The 21,396-nt window shown below is 37.9% G+C and overlaps 2 protein-coding genes across 2 annotated transcripts; both read right to left on the reverse strand.

Moving 5' to 3' along the window:
- Positions 1 to 2,208: 2,208 nt before the first annotated feature.
- Positions 2,209 to 3,891, reverse strand: LOC124844185 (UDP-glycosyltransferase 43-like). Its single transcript, XM_047321069.2, has one exon. The coding sequence runs from the start codon at positions 3,718 to 3,720 to the stop codon at positions 2,320 to 2,322; it is 1,401 nt and encodes a 466-aa protein (XP_047177025.1). The 5' UTR covers positions 3,721 to 3,891; the 3' UTR covers positions 2,209 to 2,319.
- Positions 3,892 to 8,630: 4,739 nt separating this feature from the next.
- On the reverse strand, positions 8,631 to 12,653 carry LOC148203286 (uncharacterized). The gene has a single exon (XM_088107577.1). It carries the CDS (start codon positions 12,651 to 12,653, stop codon positions 8,631 to 8,633), a length of 4,023 nt encoding a protein of 1,340 aa, XP_087963703.1.
- Between the last annotated feature and the right edge of the window lie 8,743 nt (positions 12,654 to 21,396).

The raw sequence follows: 21,396 nt of genomic DNA on the forward strand, positions 1-21,396 counted from the left end.
TTTATCATCCCATTATAATTGTATTGTTTCTTTTATCTTTTTTCAGTTCTGACTTTTGATTTGCATAATCCAAGTGTAACATTATATATACATTGAACGAGAAAAGCATGTTCTTATCCCATACCACTAAAGTTATTTCAATATGATTTGGATATTGACCCATCACAAACCATTCAAGAGAAGAGATGACACTGTGATATCAATTGGTGTCATTGAAAAGTATCATGGACCACTCTATTTACTGCCAACTTGGTCTCTACAAATTAAATACATTTCTAACCCCATAAAATAAAATTATTGAATATTAATTATTTAATTTGATTTATCTTAAGTAATTTCTTTTTTCACTTTTACACTTTCATGAACAAAATGTATGTAAACAATTTTAAAAATTAAAATTGTCGGAGATGCTACGTCTATTAGAAGCTAATTTGCAATATATGTGTGAATTTTTTACTTTATAAATTTATTTTATAAAATTAAATTAGATTTAAAATATTCAATTTAAGATAATATTAGAATTTTTTAGAGCTCATAATAATAAGTCTGGTTGTTTATTAGTTTTATTGAATAATTTAGTATCGAATTATTTACAAGTATTTAGTTTTATATTCTACATGTATGAAGAAAGAAATCTCACATAAGTGGGAACATCTTTATGAACATGGTTTGATAGTTATAAAAGAAACTCGGCGTTTCTTTGTTTCAGTACTTCAAAAAATTTCTCTTCCCATTTCTATTTTAATTGTGTACTTATGAGATTTGTCGAATTTCAAACAAAATAAATATATCTCAATATAAAATTTATGTTAGAAATTTTTTAATAATTAAAATAAAATAAATTACAATATATAAATAAATATAAATCTCATCTTATAAACTAATTTTATAAATTTTATTAAATTTAAAACCCTCACCTTAATCAAAACAGAAAAAAAAAAAGAAACCAGTATTATAAGCAAAGGAATTATAAAGAAAAAGAACATGAGTATTTTAGGAGCAATGAAAAGTTCATAACTCTATTATCAGAAATAAAAGGATGCCCTAAAACATTGACAGATAACAGCAGCAATTCATCTACGAATGTTTTAGGACTACCTGATACTGTCAAAAATACCAGGATTACGTTGTGGCAGTCCATTACAGTATCAATGAAATGTGCATTTCTAATACCATAATGTTTTTCAGGATGTGATTATGATGTTGAGCCTGATGAACAACTTGTGTTAAGACTATCATAAATAAACTTACCAGAACACTTCAAGCATGGTAAAATTATACCACTAACTCTACATAAAGTTTCCTCAATACAATTATTGGATGCTTTTCAGAAAATATTATTTTTCCTAATAAAATATATTTGATTAATAGACCTCATTTTATTAAAATACTAATAAAAATACAAGTCTTTGCATATATTAAAGTCTCACTCAATTACTTTACTTTTAAAAATAATAAGAATAACTTTAGAATAAAAATATACGTGCCCATTAGATTTAACTAATTTTCTTAAAAAAATGTGAATTAGTTAAGAGTAGTCTTATAAACTTATGGAAGTATTTATAAGGTCAACATTGTGAATTTTAAATCAGTAAGACATCACTTTGCATCCCATAATTTTTTTATGCATCAACAAAATTAAAAAAAAAAACTATTTTGTCCTTTTCTTTCTCATAAATATTTGTAAGAGGGTTCCATTAATATTATCCTTTTGGTGGTGGCTCACGCCGGAGTAAAAATAATATATTAATTCTAAATGAAAAAAATAATTGAATAAAGCTTTTATTTTGAATTTTTTTAAAGACATTTGTAAGTAATTAAGATGTCTATAAATAGAAATTTTGTGACACATAACATAATGCACCAATAATCTTTTGTAGAACATGTATTTTATGTTCTCCTAATTCAAGTCATTAAATGTTAGATCATAGAATTTTTTTTTATTAAGACATTATAGAAAGTGAATTATATCAGAAAATCTTCACTTTCATAAGATGAAAGTGCTTATTTATATGTAGCGGTGGACCTTGGTATTGAGTGATGGAGACCTTGGTTCTTTTTTTTTTCTTTACATATATAAATTAATAGCTAAACACTTTTTTTTTTAATTTAACATATTTTATATATTTTGCATGCTTAAACAATTCGTGTTTCGTACTCGTACTAATTATTACTTAAAACTTAAGTGTTAAATATACCTTGTCTATATAAAACCAAAGCTGAATTTTATTTATTATAATCGAAATATGAAGTGTTAAGTGGTTCAATATAATAAAAATTAATATGACATAAAACAGAAATTTGATTACCTTGCATTGATCAACTTGTCAACTCCTGAATCAGGGACACTAGGTTATTGTAAGATGATCCTTTCTCCACAAGCGCGCTTTTACATTTCTCACTCATCTCTTTCACCTTTCTCCTCAGCTCATCGCTACCCTCTATCAGCGACCTCACACCTTTCTCAACAGCTTCCGCCCGCACAAGATCACCACCCACCCTATAGTCCACGCTAATCTCCACCGCTAATCCCAGCTCCCTAATCATCTGAAACGCGTTCAGATGCTGCTCCGCATACACCGGCCACGTGGCAACCACCACACCGTGCCACAAACTCTCCAGAATCGAATTCCAACCACAATGCGACACGAAGCCACCAACAGCCTCGTGACCCAGCACCTTAGCTTGTGGGACCCATCCACACACCAAGCCTATCCCAGCCGTCCGTTTTAAAAATCCATCTGGTAAAACATCCACTTCGTTTAAGTAATCTCTCGGGTCTTCTAACTGGGCCTTCGGAGGCTCCCGCAAGGCCCATATGAATCTAACACCGGCCCGTTCCAGCCCAATCGCGATCTGCTCAACCTGGTCTGCTTTCATGCTTCCCATGCTGCCGAAGCAGAGTAAAACCACGGAAGCAGCAGGCTGGCGGTCGAGCCACTCCATGATTCGCTTATACTGGACCGGGTTGGGATCCCATCCGGCCGATCCAGCAAGGTCAACAACAGGCCCAATCGGGTAAACACGTGGTAAAAGGGAATCGTCGTGAAGTGACTGAAGCGCGTGGGGCTCAAGCTCTCCAAGCGTGTTCACCACGATACCCTTCGTCTCCCTGTACCTTCGCGCGTGGTAAGAAAACCAGGAGGAGGCGTCGTTCGCATCCAACACGAAGCTGGGCAAAACGGATTTAGGCACGGGGTTTTTGAAACTCGGAATGGAAAACTCGGACTCCGAGTCGAGCGAGTCGGGCCGGGGGAGGTGGAGCGTGAAGCCGAGGAAGCTCGCGGGCGACGCGAAGAAGAGGTAGCACGGGACGGAGAGCTCGGCGGCGACGTCGATGAGAGAGCCACAGAACATGTCGACGAAGACGGCGGCGAGTCGAACGGGCGAGTTGGAGTCGGAGGGAAGAAGGCTAAGGAGTGCATTCTTGACGTGGTGTTTATGGTTTTGTATGTGGAGGGAGAGGAAGGCGATGGAGGATTGGTACTGATCGGGTGGGGGCGGGTCGACGGTAGGGAGGTGGAGGATTCGGAGATTAGCGGGGGAGGAGGCGCGTGATTGGACGTAGGTGTTGACGAGGGGTCGTTGTGGCATGAAAATGGTGAGAACGGTTGCAGAGAATCGAGGGTCGTGTTTGGTTAGAAGGTTAGCGAATTCGACAAGTGGAACGAGGTTACCGAGGGCTGGCGTAGCGATGAAAACAACTTCAAATGTTGTCATCGTTAGATTAGAAGATGAAGAGTGTGGATGTGGTTGCACACTGCTATTAATCAAAGGTGATTATCTAATGATATTCATAATGCTATGAGAATGCAATTCTATTATATTATTATTTATTATTATATTAATAAAATATTTTGGATGGCTTTTGGGTATTTGTAATTTGACGCTTTAGTCTTTTGAATAAATATTTTTAAATTTAAGGTGTTTCAGTAGGGATGTAGGGACCAAGATACGAACCTAACAACCTTACTTTCTTCCTTCTCTGTGTTGCTTTCACTATGTCGTCTTTCTCTCTTCTCCAAAGCTCTGAATACGGTGGGCTGGGTACCTGCAAAGGCACTCCGACGCTCAAGTCAATAATGGTCTTAGTTAGAGCAACTGAATCTTTCTTAATTTTCTCTTAGGGGAAAAACGTACCTTTTTTCTGGTATGCTGTGTGTATTTAAAGGAGTAAAATAAACCGTTTACCTGAAATCTCGGGTGGTTACTGGAGTTGGCTATCTATAAGTTATAACTGCTAGATATTGAGTCAAGTACTTCCATGATTCACGGCGCTTGTTAGCCAATATGCGTAACTGTTTATTTGTAACCGCTAGATCACGATGTCACATATTGTATGTCGATCATCATGCGTGTCGATCTGGGCGGACGACGTGTCGATTGTCGAGCCTCAACTGGACGACAACGCCACATGGTCGTATGTTATTATAGTCGGTTGTCTAGTGGTCGACCACACTAAGTGGTCGGATGTCATTATGGGCATGAGAATGTCCTGCATTGGTTTAATTGTCGTCGGGTTATTGGTCGACAGTTGGAGGATTAGGTATCCTATAGTACAAGCCCCCCAAGTCCGAGTAAATGGGTGATGACAGAGTTATGAAGGACTTTTAAGTAATGTGTGAAGTGTATGACAGCTGTACGGGGCGTTACGAATTTTGGGTTTTCCCGCTCCTGTAGGGAAGTGAGGGGACGCATCGTAATAGCCGTTAGATTAGAAAGGATCGGACGGCGCCTGACGATTAAACGGTTTGGCTTCTTCAGCACGATTCAGAAGGAGGTTATTCACTTTTGCGGAGGAACAGAGTTTGACAGTGTGCATCCTGAGCGAGATTGTTTCTCTTCTATCCTCACTGCTTACCCTGTTACGAGACGTTACCAGGTAACCCTAAAATCTCCTTCATCTTAGTTTGTTTAGTGTTGACTATGGAAGGAAAGGGGCAGAACATTGGGGGCGAGACGCCGGGGCCGTCATCTACGGCGGAATGTCGCGAAATTACCACATTGCCTTTTGGGGAGGAGGCTTTTACATATGGAAATGTGTGTGGTGAAGGACCGGGGGGGCGTATAATATCTCCGATTAGTGGAGATGAGTACGCCTGGGCGGCGCGTGAGGTGAAAGAACTTAGAAGCCAGTTTAGGAGTAGGGTTGTGTTAGCAGACTGGATTGAAAATAGCTGCGTGTTGCGAACCCTAGGGTATCAAACTTGTATAAAATTGATAGCTTGCCGGGATGATGAGAGAGTGTGCCATGGGAGGGAGAATGCTTCTGAGGAATTCTTTTATTTTTATTCTGTGTTATTCTACGACTTGTATGTGAGGCTGCCTTTTACCAGCTTCCAAATGGATGTTCTGCGTACCCTAAACGTTGCACCGAGTCAGTTGCACCCCAATAGTTGGGCGTATGTGCAGGCTTTCGCCATAGTGTGTCGGGCACTAGCTATTAGGCCCACTGTAGGTTTGTTTCTGCATTTCTTTAGATGTCGACCAGTAGCCACAAAGGGATGGGTGTCATTGATTTCGGAGCCGGGTAACGCGCTGTTAGAGCTATATTTGCAATCATATAGGAATTTCAAAGAAAAATTTTTTAAGGTGTCGATTACCGCTGTCGGTCGACAATATTTTTTCGATGATGAGGGGAACCCTAGATTTCCCCTGTACTGGACGCAGGACCCGCTGAGGTTCACCTCTTGGTCGGAGGATAAGATGACGGTTGAAGAATTAGAGGCGTTGAGTGTGTTGACTGCGTTGCCACGCCCCCTTTCTTCTCGTCAGCTTATTAATTGCCTCGAGTTCGACGACGCAGGGGCGAGGGTGTTTGGTATGTGTCCTTGCTTATCATTTTTGTAACTTGTTATGTTGTTGCTGACCATGCTGGATGGGTTTTGGTGTTTTGCAGAGATAATGGGGAGGAAAGGAAGTGGTCGCAGTTGGTTTCAGACCATCGACGATGAGAGGGATGAAGGTAATCGTCCAGGGTCATCCGCTGGGCAACAATGCCCTCCGGTGCCACCATCTGGTCCACCTCCCGTCGTGGTGGCAGCGGCTGCGGAGACGACAATAGCTGAGGTGCCTCTCGTGCGCAAAAGGAAATCCAAGACAGACGACATCAACCGCGAGGCAGCAAAGAAAAGTAAGGAGGTGGTTGAAGAAACTGAACGCCCCCTGCCGCAGGGTATATGGGATCGTGCCTTCATGCCTGGTCATAGGGTAGACCTCAACTTGGATGTTTCAGAGAAGAAGGTGATCGAAAACATGAGCGAACAACAGATTGCTGAAGGCTTACTAGAGATGAACACACGAGCACAAGCGTTGGCTTGGCATCTAGCGTATGCCTCGGATAGGGGTCAGATGCGGTCCGAGTTAGAGAAGGTGCGCGCCCAGCTGAAAGAGCTCGCCGAGATCCATGCAGGCTGTGAGGCCAAGCAGAAGCATACTGAACAACTGCTGAAGGAGGGCGAGATATTGTTGAATAAGGCTCGAGAAGCTGGCGTGGCCCTTCAACAAGAACGTGATCAGATGGGCAGGGATTTGGATCAAGCAAAGAACTCAATGTTGTTAGTGGCCCGAGAGAGAAACGCACTAAAGGTAGAGATCTTTGACAAAAATGAGTTGATCGAGGAGTTGAAGGATGCAATCATGGACGAACATAAGAGAGGTTTCAGGAAGGCCTTGAGACAAGTCGAGCACTTGCTTCAGGTATCAACCAAAGGAGCTGAATTTGACGTCCGGAAGGATGTGCATGAAGGTCATCTGAAGCCCTTGAAGGAAATTCCGGATGACGCTGTCCTGGAGGGGGAAGAGAATGAAGAGGAGGTCGCCGACAATGAGCCTGAGGGAGCAAAGGAAGCTGACGAGCCTGCCAAAGAGACTGCTGAAGCTGTTGAAGGCGACGCACCCCCAATTGTAATAGAGTAGGAAGTAGCAATGATCTGCGTATACATACTTGAGTATTTGATTGACGACTATGAATGTTTAAACTTGGATTATTCACGAATGCTTAATCATTGAAATAAAGTGCGCTGTTCGTTTAACTTAGCTGTTTTGGCGATTGATTTGCTGTAGTGATCGCTAAGTGTGAATGTCGAGTGTATTGAGAGCGCCTTGTGTGACAGTGGAGAACGACAGTCGAGTGAGGAAAATATTGGGTGTTCAAGGGTGAACATCGGCCAGTGAGTGGGAGTGTATCCCGAATAGACTGGGTGTTCGAGGGTGAACATCGGCCAGTGAGTGGGAGTGTATCCCGAATAGACTGGGTGTTCAAGGGTGAACATCGGCCAGTGGGAGCGTGTCCCGAACAGACTGGGTGTTCAAGAGTGAACATCGGCCAGTGAGATTGCTTGCATCCCCTTTGTGTATGGAAGTGTCTGGTACGACAACCCTGGGACTCGACACTAGAGTAGTGATAAATGAATCTAAGCAATAATCATGAAGAAATATAATCTTTATTTGATAATTGAAGTTGATAGTGTTGTAATAAGCATAAACAAGAAATGGATGTTAACTAAAGTAATATTTAAGGTGAGTGGCGTTCCAAGTGTTGGGAACTGGGTGGCCATCTAGAAGTTGGAGACGATATGCGCCGTTCGACATGTCCTCCACAACCCGAAAGGGTCCCTCCCAGTTAGCTGCGAGTTTGCCATGGGCTCGATTCTTCCGAGCTTCTCCCCGCTTCCGCCACACCAAATCGCCGCTTTTGAAGGTTCTGGGTTTGACCTTGGTATTGTATCGTCGAGATAGCATGCGCTTTTGGGCCTCTGCGCGAATGGTGGCAACCTCACGTCGTTCAGGAAGGACGTCGAGATTTGTCCGTAATTGCTCTTCATTAAGGGACATATCAGTGATTTGGCGCCTCAATGAAGGCTCGCCCACCTCGACTGGAAGCATGGCGTCAGTGCCATAGGTTAAGTTGAATGGCGTGTCCCCCGTAGATCCATGGGGAGTACATCTGTATGCCCACAGGACCTCGGGTAGCTCCTCCACCCATAAACTCTTGGCTTCACCGAGTCGCTTTTTTAACTCTGTCAAAATGGCTTTATTTGCGGCCTCGGCTTGACCGTTGGTTTGAGGGTGCTCGACAGATGACGTGACATGCTTAATGCCCAAACTGGTGAGGTAATCCTCTAATTTGCGTTCGATGAATTGGCGACCGTTGTCGGTGATGATCTTCTGAGGGAGACCGAACCGACAGATGAGACGCCAAATGAACCTCTGCACTCGCTGGGCGCTGATGACGGACAGTGGCTCCGCTTCTATCCATTTTGTGAAGTAGTCAACTGCCACGAGGAGGAACTTGTTTTGCGCTTTGGCGATCGGCAGTGGTCCAAGTATGTCGAGACCCCACTGGGCGAACGGCCAGGGAGAGACAATATTGTGTAAGTCTTCAGGAGGTGCACGGAGGTCGTGACCATGTGCTTGGCAGGAAAGGCATTTCTTGACGAATGTCTCGCAGTCGCGGTCGAGAGTAGGCCAGTAATATCCGGCGCGAAGAACACGTCCTCTTAATGTCCGTTTACCAGAGTGAAATCCACACATCCCTGTGTGCAGTTCGCGCAACACATAGTCGGCCTCTTCTTCCGAGAGGCATTTCAGCAGAGGAGTGCTATGGCCGCGACGATATAGGTCGTCGCCTATACACACAAAGCGTGCAATGTGTTTGGAATCAGCCGCGGTAATGCTAACACGCCTTTGTCCTGTCGCTCCATGAGGTCTTTCACTTTCTGCCGCCAGTCTGTTATAGGTGTCGACACATTAGTGACAAAAGCTTCCACCACAGGGCGGTCGAGTGTCATTCTAATGATTGAGGATAACTGCGCTCGCTCCTTAGAATGAGTTAATTTGGACAAAAGGTCCGCTCTTACGTTTTGCTCCCTGGGTACATGGATGACATTAACTTCGACAAAATTGCGGAGTAAAGTCTGAACCTTGTGGTAGTAACGCAATAGCTGATTGTCCTTGACTTGATAGATTCCATTGACATGGTTGACGACCAATTTCGAGTCCATCCGACACTCTAAACGCTCGACCGACAACTCTCTAGCCAGGGATAGGCCGGCGATTAAGGCTTCGTACTCGGCTTGGTTGTTGCTAGTTGGAAACTGGAATATGATGGCTTGCTCTAGGACCACATCATCTGGCCCCTCTAAGACGACACCGGCTCCTCCCCCCTTTTTGTCAGAGGAACCATCCACGCTGAGGAGCCATTTTGTCGTGCAGTTCTCTGGTGCAGGTGTTAATTCGGCTGCGAAATCTGCCAAATGTTGACCCTTGACAGATCCGCGGGGCTCGTAGCGAAGGCCGAATTCTGACAGTTCCACTGACCAAGCAACCATGCGTCCTGCTAAGTCTGGCTTGCGGAGGATCTTGGCGATGGGCTGATCTGTGCGGACTATCACTTGATGGCTCTGGAAATATGGTCGAAGCCGGCGGGAAGCTGTGAGCAACGCCAAGGCAAACTTCTCAATGCGGGAATAGCGTTCCTCGGCCCCTTGCAAAGAACGACTGATGAAGTAGATCAATCTAAGGGAGGGTGTCTCTTGTATCAAGGCGGCGCTAACCGCATACGGGGAGGCTGCAAGATACAGCTGTAAGTCGGATCCCTCGTCCGGTCGGGCCATAATTGGAGGACTGGTCAAGATGTGCTTGACAGTGCTGAATGCAGCCTCGCAATCATTGTCCCAGTGTTGGGTGGAGCCCTTTTTCAAATTCTTCAGGATGGGTTTAATGTATTCAGCCAGCCTTGGAATAAATCTGGACAGGGCGGTAAGGCGACCTACAAGACGTTGTACTTCTCGTAGGGTCGTTGGAGCTGGCATGTCGAGCACGGCTTTGCACTTGTCGGGGTTGGCTTCAATACCTCGACGTGTGAGCATGAAACCTAAGAATTTTCCTGCGGGGACGCCGAAGGTACACTTGGCAGGATTGAGGCGCATGCTGTACCGTCGGAGCTGGGCAAAAACCTCCTTCAAATCTTGCAGGTGCTGTTCGACAGAGTTGCTGCGGATAACCATGTCATCGACATATACATCCATGCATCGCCCAATCTGGTGATGGAAAACTTTATCCATAAGGCGTTGATAAGTAGCTCCGGCGTTCTTCAACCCGAATGGCATTACTTCATAACAGTAATTTGCGCGTTCGGTAATAAAGGCTGTCTTGCTTTGATCGGGCTCGTACATCGGAATCTGGTTATAGCCTGAGTAAGCGTCGAGGAAGCTTAGTATTGCATGACCTGAAGCTCCATCTACCAGACGATCGATGCTGGGTAAGGGGTACGAGTCTTTAGGACATGCCTTGTTAAGATCAGTGAAATCGACACACATTCTCCATTGGCCGTTGGACTTTTTGACCATAACTACGTTTGACAGCCACGTAGTGTACGTCAATTCTCTGATGAATTGGGCATTCAGCAGTTTCCCAACCTCAGCTTGGATAGCCTGGCGTTTCTCTTCCCCGACTCGTCGCTTCTTCTGGGCGACAGGTCGTGCCTCCCGGAAGATGGATAACTTGTGGGCCATGACCCCGGGATGGATGCCTGGCATATCAGCAGCTGTCCATGCGAACAAGTCTGCGTTGTTCCGTAGAATGCGTCCCAAATCGTGCTCTTCGCTGGAGGTGAGGTCTCCGCCAATGCTAGTGGTTTTGGATGTGTCTGTCGTTAAGGACAGGAGTTTGACTTCGCCTTGCGGATGTAGACGCTCGTCTACGTTGGTGCGGGGGTCTAAATCGGCTGCCGCTGCCTCGGGTCCTTTTGTCCTTCTGGTTGGGACGAAGGGAGTGATTTTTAACCCGGCGACATAGCACTGTCGAGCTGTGCGCTGATCGGCCCTCACAGTACAGATGCCACCATGGTCTGTTGGGAACTTCATGGCGAGGTGAGGAGTAGATACGATTGCCCCAAACGCGTTCAGACAAGGTCGTCCTAGCAGGGCGTTGTACGATGCATTTGCCTCGACCAGCAGGAATCGAACTCGAAGTTCTGGTGCCTCTCGACTCGTTCCGAGCCGAGTCCGCAGGTCAAGGTATCCTCTGGTATCGACCCGTTCTCCTGAGAATCCGACAATCTGCTCATTAAACGGGGCGATGAGGTCCTCTGATAGGTCCATTTTCTGAAAAGTGGACCAATATAAAATGTTGACCGAGCTTCCTTGGTCGATGAGGACCTTGCTGACATCATACCGAGCTATATTAGCTGTGATGACCATAGGATCATCATGATCAGGATCGGGGGCATGGAAGTCAGCGTTAGTGAACGTGATGTCAGGGATCGACCGAGCCTGTCGCTCGACCATATGGACCGACTTCAACTGTCTCAAATGTCGCTTCCTCGCCGAAGCCGACACGCCTCCCCCCGCAAAACCACCAGATATGGTGTCGATGCGGCCTCGGACTGAGCGCTCTCTCTCTGTGCGTCGAGGTGGACTGCGCGATCGCCTACGGTGTCGATCATCTTTAGGGGGAGATCGCTGGGGACTGCGCCTAGGAGGATCTCTTCGGCGAGGAGTTGTTGCTCTAGCGGAAACTCTCTCCTTGACGTAAGTCTGGAGATAACCTGCACGAATGAGTCGTTCTAACTCGTCTCTTACTGCGTTACATTCGTCCGTGTCGTGCCCACGGTTCATGTGGAACCGGCAAGTTTTGCTGTTATCCGCGTTCTTTGGGGTGGCACTCCGCCGCACGGTGAGAAGCTCGGCGTGTAAGGCCTCTTCTAGCACTCTCGCCCTTGGTGCGTTGAGAGTCGTGTAGCGATCGTATTTAGACGTCCACCCCGACTCCTTCCTAGGTGGTCGATCTGGTCTGTAGTCATTGGGGGGTCGTTTCGTTGGTTTTCCTGTTTCACGGTTAGGGGCATCTTGCTGGTGTTTCCTCCTGGAGTTACGGTGATCTTCGATGCGGATGAATTTCGCCATCGTGGATTGGAGTTCCTCCATGGATGCTGGAGGGTCAGCATATAATTGTTCTGAGACTTGTCCTGGCCTTAGGCAGGACGACAGGTTGCTGATGATAAAGGTGGGAGTAATATCTGGCACGCGCCGGGCCGTCTCGATGTACCGCTGCATGAAAGCTTTCAGGGTCTCATCTTTCTCTTGCCTGGTATGGACAAGCTCAGTAGCAGTCATCGCTGGTTTTTTATTGGCTGCGTACTGTTTTCGGAATAAAGATTCGACGGTTGCAAAGCAATCTATGGAATTACGGGGGAGTTTATGGAACCATTCTAGAGCTTCCCCTTTAAGGGATAAGGAGAAAGCTCTGCATATCACCGGATCGCTGTCAGTATAGAATGCCATGGCATCTATGAAATTACGTAAATGGTCATCTGGATCTTCAGAGCCATTGTAGCGTTCCAGAGTTGGAGGGGGCTTGTCCGGCATGGTTGCTTGCATTATGGCCTCTGTGAATGGAAGCAGGTTAGTGAGGCGCATAGGAGTAGGCCCCCTCCTTCCTCCACCGGCTCGTTCAGAGGCTCTCCCATGATGACTGGCTTCGTTATCCTCCTGTCTGTTGGAGGCAGATAACTCTGTTGCGGGGATCTGTGCTCGCAGCGCGGCTATCTCCTCTGCGTGTTTACGTTGAGTCTCCTGCATGGTTTGTGCTTGTGCCTCAATTTGCGCCTGCAATTGCCTGATCAAATCGTGCGTATTTGAATTTTCCATTGCTCCGGTGGTCGTTGTTGGGATAGTAATCTCGGGCCCCACGGTGGGCGCCAAAATGTTTCAGTAGGGATGTAGGGACCAAGATACGAACCTAACAACCTTACTTTCTTCCTTCTCTGTGTTGCTTTCACTATGTCGTCTTTCTCTCTTCTCCAAAGCTCTGAATACGGTGGGCTGGGTACCTGCAAAGGCACTCCGACGCTCAAGTCAATAATGGTCTTAGTTAGAGCAACTGAATCTTTCTTAATTTTCTCTTAGGGGAAAAACGTACCTTTTTTCTGGTATGCTGTGTGTATTTAAAGGAGTAAAATAAACCGTTTACCTGAAATCTCGGGTGGTTACTGGAGTTGGCTATCTATAAGTTATAACTGCTAGATATTGAGTCAAGTACTTCCATGATTCACGGCGCTTGTTAGCCAATATGCGTAACTGTTTATTTGTAACCGCTAGATCACGATGTCGCATATTGTATGTCGATCATCATGCGTGTCGATCTGGGCGGACGACGTGTCGATTGTCGAGCCTCAACTGGACGACAACGCCACATGGTCGTATGTTATTATAGTCGGTTGTCTAGTGGTCGACCACACTAAGTGGTCGGATGTCATTATGGGCATGAGAATGTCCTGCATTGGTTTAATTGTCGTCGGGTTATTTGTAATTTGACGCTTTAGTCTTTTGAATAAATATTTTTAAATTTAAGGTAATTTAAAAAAGGAAAAAAAATACAATTTTCTCTAAATACACGGTATCAAAACTGACCCTTGGTTATAAAAAAACCAAAAGTTTGGACTGAAGTGAAAGATAAACAATTCTCTAGTTGCAAAGAGAATCAGAAAGTGAAAGCTGCAACAAGACAAAGCTAATATGAAAAATAAATTAAAAACTAAAAAGAGTAAAAAGAAAGAAAGCAAATCCATAATAATTCTATAAAAGACATTTTTTAGGCTCTCTCTCATCCAAATGCCTATCTCATATATGGAAAGCATAACGCGTTATAACAGTTTTTATCTTCTTATAAATACAAGAACTCCCATGACAAGAGATGAACTTTTTGTCGAAAAAGTTAAAAACTGGTATTTGTTTATCAGTTAGTTAATTCCAATTAGTTCACGAGAATAATTATCATTTAACAAAAACTAAATAAAGAAAAAAAGAGAGAAGTTGTGAACATGAAATTTTTTTAGATAATTAAAAAGTACTAATAATATAGTAAAAGAGAAGGAATAGTAAAAAACAGAAAAGTAATAATATCCTTTACAATAAAATTATATATAGTTCGACGATAATTTTATTTTGAAAGTAGTTTGATTTCTCTTTTTCTTAAATATATCTGTAAAAGCTTTTGAAGAAAAAAAATAGATAAAAAATTGGAAGGAATTACCTAAATTCAAAAAATGACATAATTAGGAATTGAAAATATATTTTAGTATATACAAAATGCACTAAAAAATAAAAATACATAAACTTTTACTTTTTATTATAATATTAACGAGAAGTAATTTAAGGTTTAAGGGTTCTAAGGGGTATAAGAAGAAAAAAAAGGAGGTGAAAAAAAAACAACCTCATATTACACACAATAACTGTACCTTTTAGTTTTCTTCCATTTGACACCCCACACACACACACAAAAAGTTTATTAGAGAGACCACTTAAAGAAGAAAAGAAAAAACAGAACTCTCCTTTCATCTACTTTTGGTAAGAGACATTTCCTTAAAAAATAGATTAAATATTTTACTATAATATCTTGGTCGTATTTTATTCTCTTCAACTTTGGTGATACGATCTTAGGATAAGATTAAGACCGAAATCTTATCGACAAATCTACTACCTTGACATAATTATCAAAACATTAAACATTTATTTCAGAGGTTAAACTAATGTCAGTATCAGTTCTTATATACCATAATCGAGTCTAAGTGAGATAAATCTGAATCTAGTAACTTCTATACAAATTTTGTGGAGGTTAAGTTTGAAGATATAGGAAGCATTATTCTACACTTTTACTTTCTTTTTAAGGATATCATGTGTACTCTTTTACCATCTTGTATTTTATGCAACGTGAATTATACCAACTATTATAAAAATAATATTTTATATCCAATATAAATTTTTTTTATTGTCTACTGCACTAATATGTGAATTTTAATTAAATGAATTTATAAAAAAACTAATAAAACTGACTGTAATAGTTTCATTGCAAAACTAAATATCTTTGGATAAATTTAATGTATAAAAAAATCAATTAAAATAATCCACAATCTCTTCCATCATTCTTTCTAACTTTTACCACTAGATTAACTTTATAGCTCCAACATTAAACTTGTGGTGATTCATTGTATTCGCGTGATAAAGCGATGGAAAAGGAATGTGATGACTTATTGGTAGAGAGAAACTTCATACTAGATGAAAAATAATATGTGCACTTAGAGAAAACACAAAAATGAGGACTTTTAAAAATGACAGAAAGGAAGACACATATTTTAATGTTTTAAAAGATGTTATATTTGCTGTCATATACAACGTAAAAAGTCAATTAAATTAAAAATATAATTACACAGGTTCATACACATTGAACTGATGTAACATGGTTCTTTACATTGGTTAATTTAATATCACAAAACAATTTTTTTTCGATTGTTTTCAACATTCTGACGTGGATACGAGTGACGTAGACTTATGTTGGATAAAACACTGAACATAAATTTACGTTGAATCTAGTGAGGATTGATGTAAATTTTTGTATTATTTTAAATTTAATCAGTTTTGGCTTAAATCAAAACTTGAAATACAGAAAAACAATAATCTCAAGTTTACTTACAATGAATATTGTTATGAAGTCATAGTTTGAATGGTAGAACAACATTTTTGGACATAGAAAATAAAATGGAATACAACAACATATTATAAACTCAAAATTAACGGAGGCTTTCATGCATTGCCATTATTAAGATTCCCATAAACAAACATAGTTCAACTTCAACAGTATGGTAGAGATATAACCATTCTCCTCAATCACGCATTTAGACCCATAAAACTCTAATGCAATATTGGAAAAAAATCTCATCACCACAATATACACAACCAATGATTTAGACTTAAAAATAGTCTTCAAAACATTCCCAGATACTTACATAACAACATTGTCGTCACTACCACCTAGAGGAGAGAAACGAGAAGGAAAGAGAGATAAATTGCAAGGAAGAAAAAGCCGAGAACATTAATTTAAACAATTTTATGTTGGATTGTTAGGACTTTGACATAAAACTCAATATTTACATAAGATCGTATATTAGTCCAACATAAATGTGAAAACAATTTTACATTATATTATTGGGAATTTGACATAAAACTTAACATTTACATTGGACTAAATATAGTTTGATTTAAATGTCTAGTTTTACATCAAACTCATAACGATTAGTAATAGCAAAAATTTGTTGATAAATTAATCACTAACAGATTACTGACAACCACAAATACGTTGGTGAAATGCTCATCAATAGAATTTAGTGACGGGTCACGAAAAATGTCAGTAATTACGAACGATCACAAGTTCACCGATAAATATTTGTTGCTAATTTCTGATAGACTATGGCATTCGATAAAATTAGTCAGTAAATGTCATAATTTGGTCTCTTTTTTCCTTCTCCTCCTCTTCTACTTATTTTCCTTTTCTTTTTCTCTCTCCTCTTTTTTTTTCTTCCTTTTCTCCTCCTCCCATTCTCCTTACAGTCCTTCCCTTTCATTGTCATCGTCGCTGCATCCGCTATCACCAATTGCAGTTCCTCCTCCTTGTCTTCCTCTTCTTCTTCCTTCTTATCTTCCAACTTTGACCACCACTGCCACACCTCCTCCTCCTTCTGTTTTCTCTTCCTCTTCTCCTTTCATTTTTTCTTCTATTTTTTTCTCACCCATCTCTCCTTAATATATAAAAATCTCATATTTGATAGGAAATTTATTGCTCATTCTATTGACAAAAAATTCGTCAATAATACAAATTACAAATTATTGATGAAATTTACTGACAAAATTGATTGTTAAATATATTACCGATAAAAATATTTAGCACTAATACAAATTATAATTTACTGATAGATCCTACTAACAAATTTTATTGTCAGATTAATTATCAATGAAAATATTTATCAAAAATTTAAATTTTAAAATTCATCAGTAATTTTGGGTTTATCAACCACTTTATTTTTGTTGGTAAAAATCCACTAGTAATTACAAAAGTTTTTGTATTGGGTGTAAATAAGTTATAATTATTTACAAAAATAATACTACGTATTTTTTGATCACTTTTATTTGAGTTTGTTATAAATTATGTGATATTAAAGAGTAATTTACTCTAGTGATTACACAAATAGTATTTGCCTACATATATTACTAAATTATCATCCCATTTTATTTATAACGCTTACTCCCCGATCAAGTTTATTTATCAATGAAAAATAGAGTTCTATTCATCAATGAAAAATATAATGCCACCAAAAATTAATAAAATTAAAATTTTAAAACTTAAATAAATCAAAACATAAATATTTCTTACATGATCAATGAAAAACAGACTTCTTTTCATCAATGAAAAATATAATGCCACCAAAAATAAATAAAATTAAAATTTTAAAACATAAATAAATCAAAATATAAACCTAAATAAACCGTGTAATATTACATGAACCGTGTAATATTAGTTTTTATCGGAAATAAAAATACGTAAAAAAATATGGTTACTATTTTATCAAACCTAAATAAATACTTTTACAAATATTATTTTCGCTTGAACAGGTTTAAACACATGTTTTGAAATTTACATTAATCATACATAATTAATTTCTTGTAATGTTAGGAAGGATGTTATGGGATTTCAAGATTTTTGTACATGTAATTAATTCCTATGTATCTAAATTTAGTTTCAAATAGTTTTAGTTTTATAGTTGCTTAAATAAATTATGGCGATAACTTATATATTTAACGTCTTCCCATGATCCCTATTATGGTGGTAACGTAGTCCATTTATATATTTTAGAAACATTGTGTGTTTAGGTTAATATTTACTAATTAAGTGTGTTCATCTTATAAACTTAGAAATTCAAATTAAAATTAAAAGGTAAAATATAGGACTAATGCATATGTATTTTTTTGGGTGAGAATAAATTTCTCAAATCATGGAATCGTCACAACACCAAAGCATTGATCGTGAGAATGAAGATAGAATAAAACCTTAATGAGACGTTGTTCATAACAATGTACGAATGCGATATATATATATATATATATATATATATATATATATCTTAGACGGTAGGTAATAGGATTAGAGTAAATGATTTTTTTATTAATTTAGACACAAAATTTGTCAACAAATACAATTTGACGATGATTCAATATATTATTTTTTTTTATTAATTTCATTTCATTTTTACATATTTATCGAATTAAAATATTCATTAATTTAGTTTTCCAATCATCAATTCAAATACATTTATGTAGTAGTCAACGTTAAGAGTAGACATACATATTCCTAAAATTTAAAATGGAATATTAAAAATCAAGGAATTAAAGTTATGTAAAAAAATTAAAAACCAAAGTTACAAAACTTGCCACTTATAAGGAGTTAATTTGTAATCAATATTTCTATTTCAATTAACTATTATAAGAATTTAACAAATTTTGTTAAATATAACCATTATGTTGAAAGAAAAAGCAGTTTCTCCTAATTATAAAGAAACTTAGTTACACTATCTTCTTATTACATCGCCGATAAAATTCATCTTATTATATTTTATTAAATTTCACAATAATTTATAAAACAGACATTAGATAAAATAAAAATACTCAGTATTCTAAATATTAATACATTTAATTTAATTTAAATAATAAGAAAATTAGTAAAAAGTTAAAATTATTCCACATACTACTATGTTCCATGGAAGCAGGGTTTGGTACGTGCCTTACATGCATGGCTTTACAATCGGTCATTTAATCATTTCTGTCAAATGCTACATACCATCATATTTTCTTATTATCCCTATTTAATGTCTATTTTAAATGCTCATTTAAAACCTATTAATTAACACTTAGTAGTACTATTAAACACCATATGAATTTTAATTAGTGTACTTCCCAACTCAAATAACTTGACTAAGGATAAATTCTCGATCGATAATTAAAAGGAATACCGGTTCATCTTTAAAATAATTTTTTCATTCCATATACAACGTTAATGTTCCATCTTTAAATACATTAAGATAATATAATTAAGATAAATCATTAAACATTATGTACTTTAAGACTTCAATCTTGTCACAATTTTATTCATAACAGACGTCTCAAATAGTTAAGGGCGGACATGCCAATATACCTGTTTTTATAGTATTTATTAAATATTTGTTTAAAAGATTTTTAAAAGGTAAAATTTACATTATTTATTTATTTATTTTATAGTTTATGAAATACAGGATAAATATTAGGAAAAATTGAAATTATTCCATCTCAAAATTTTAGTTCAATTTAATTCCTCAGTTTTAAAAAAATGAATTTAATTATATTAAATTCTGTTAAATTTATTTAATATTTTTTATACATAATATTTTTGTTTACACAGTTTAACATATTTTTATTTTTTATTTTAATATTAATTAAAAAATATATTTAAGACATCAAATAAACTTATAATTAAATTTAATTAAAAAATTAAATTTATGTAATTCTGAAAAAACAAATATTAATATAAAATTTTGAAAAAAATTAATTTCAATTTTTATTTAATTTACTAAAAATATATTTAACAAAAAGAATACATAAACACTAGTTTTCTTAAAGAATTAATTAATTATGGTGAGTGAATTTGTCTCCTCACCGTGGCATTCTTCTCAACCATCTAGGTTCTTCAGCAACCTTCAGAATGGTGTTATCGTGTCAATTGATTCTCTCTTATAACGTGCATGCAATTATCAATATTCACTACTTATTATTAAATGTACATGGATAACATTGAACATTTTAATATGAGTTTCTTCTGCCACAGTCAATAAATTCTTTAAGGAAAACTATTATATGTTTTCATTAACAACTAATGAAAATAAAATTTTAAAAATAATTAACAATAAGGTTAAATTTACTCAATTATCTAGTCATGTAATATTAAAGATAAGAAAAAAAAAACTTCAACAAAAAGCTATAATAATTAAAATCCACTATTTAGAGAAATAAAATCATTTAACTCTTTTAAAAGTAACAATTTTATTATTTAACTTACTTTTTCTTACATATATATATATATATATATATATATATATATATATATATATATGCCTCTATAACATGTTCTCTATAGCAACACAACTCACCAAAGCCAGTTTTGAAAATGGCCTCTAATCTTGTGCTTTTGTTCTGTTTGGTTGCAGTGATGAACAGTGAAGTTGTTCCAAGTAGTGCAAGGAATCTCAAGAGTAATACTAGTGATGAAAATAGAGAAAATCATCACATAGTAGAAGCATATGGAACAAGCAACTACAAAGTGGAAAAGAAAGAAGAAAAATATGATAAAAACCAGCTTTTTCCACCCATAATTCCACTTCCTCCTCTTCCATTCCCACCTCCATCGCTTCCACTTCCATCACCAAACGTTCCAGGGTTACCATGGCCGGGACCTTCACTTCCACTTCCTCCTGTACCAATCCCTCATCGTGCTCACTTTTCTGCACCTTCTCCACCTACCTGATTATGCACGGAAATCTACTTCCTTCATATGTTTTTAAGCGATTGTGTGCATGGTGTCTGTGTTTTGGTTTATGTCTGTTATTTTCAGAATAGAGCACGTGTGTTGAACAAACCATGTTTCAGTTTTATGTGTTCATGTCTTTTGAATAAAAACATGTTTCTGTTTGTGTTGGCTTTATCATATTTCTTTTAATTTATTTATGAAGTTTATAATTAATCTCTTTTTCTTTTTTAAGTTCTTAATATTTAACCCTACTCATTTGCCAAGAATAACGATGGGAACGGTCCCTATAATAAGTTCTCAAATAAATTATGATATTTTAACAATTTTTTTAACAATTTGATGATATATTCGTAAAATGGATTAATTATAATGGATCAATTATAAACTACCATGGTTAAAAAAAACTTTTTTCTTATATGTTTTAAAATTACACTGCTTTTCAGTATTTTTGTTTTAAAACTTTTGAAAAATAAAAAGTTATGCAATACTTTTGTTAATAAGCATCTTATCTTAATAAAATTATTAAAGGGTTCTGATTTGAGTATAGTTATTTTGTCTGTTAGACAGAACTGAAGCATTAGTAAAGAGAGTAATGAAGACTGAGTTAGAGACAGAAAACCTCTGTGCTTGGTTAGTAAATGGTTGAAATATCTTGAAAATCATAATTATATTTATTTTATTTTAAAATAAACCTTTAATCTCCCAATGTAGTTCTGAATTACGAGATTATTAAGATATTGAATTCTACATACCACATATACTGTTATTTTTATTTCATTTTAAACTAATTCATGATTTATTTTAATATACTGTTTTTATATTTCCTTAATTTGTTATGGTAATTTTCGTATGTTACGTGTTAAATTAACAAAAATAATCATTTTGACAAAATATAAAAATCAAATCATTTAATAACGCGTAATTATATGTAAGATGTAGTCATCTTACAAATGTCAGATCACTGCAAATAGACAAAGATGACATATTTAATAAGAGAATAATCACATA

This window comes from Vigna umbellata, chromosome 2, assembly GCF_029865625.1.
Source record: "Vigna umbellata cultivar VRB3 chromosome 2, Vumbellata_1.0, whole genome shotgun sequence".
NCBI classification, from domain to species: domain Eukaryota; kingdom Viridiplantae; phylum Streptophyta; class Magnoliopsida; order Fabales; family Fabaceae; genus Vigna; species Vigna umbellata.

Excerpts from the sequence above, each read along its gene's own strand:
- LOC124844185 (XM_047321069.2), bottom strand. The coding sequence starts at position 3,720 with ATGACAACATTTGAAGTTGTTTTCATCGCTACGCCAGCCCTCGGTAAC.
- LOC148203286 (XM_088107577.1), bottom strand. The coding sequence starts at position 12,653 with ATGGAAAATTCAAATACGCACGATTTGATCAGGCAATTGCAGGCGCAA.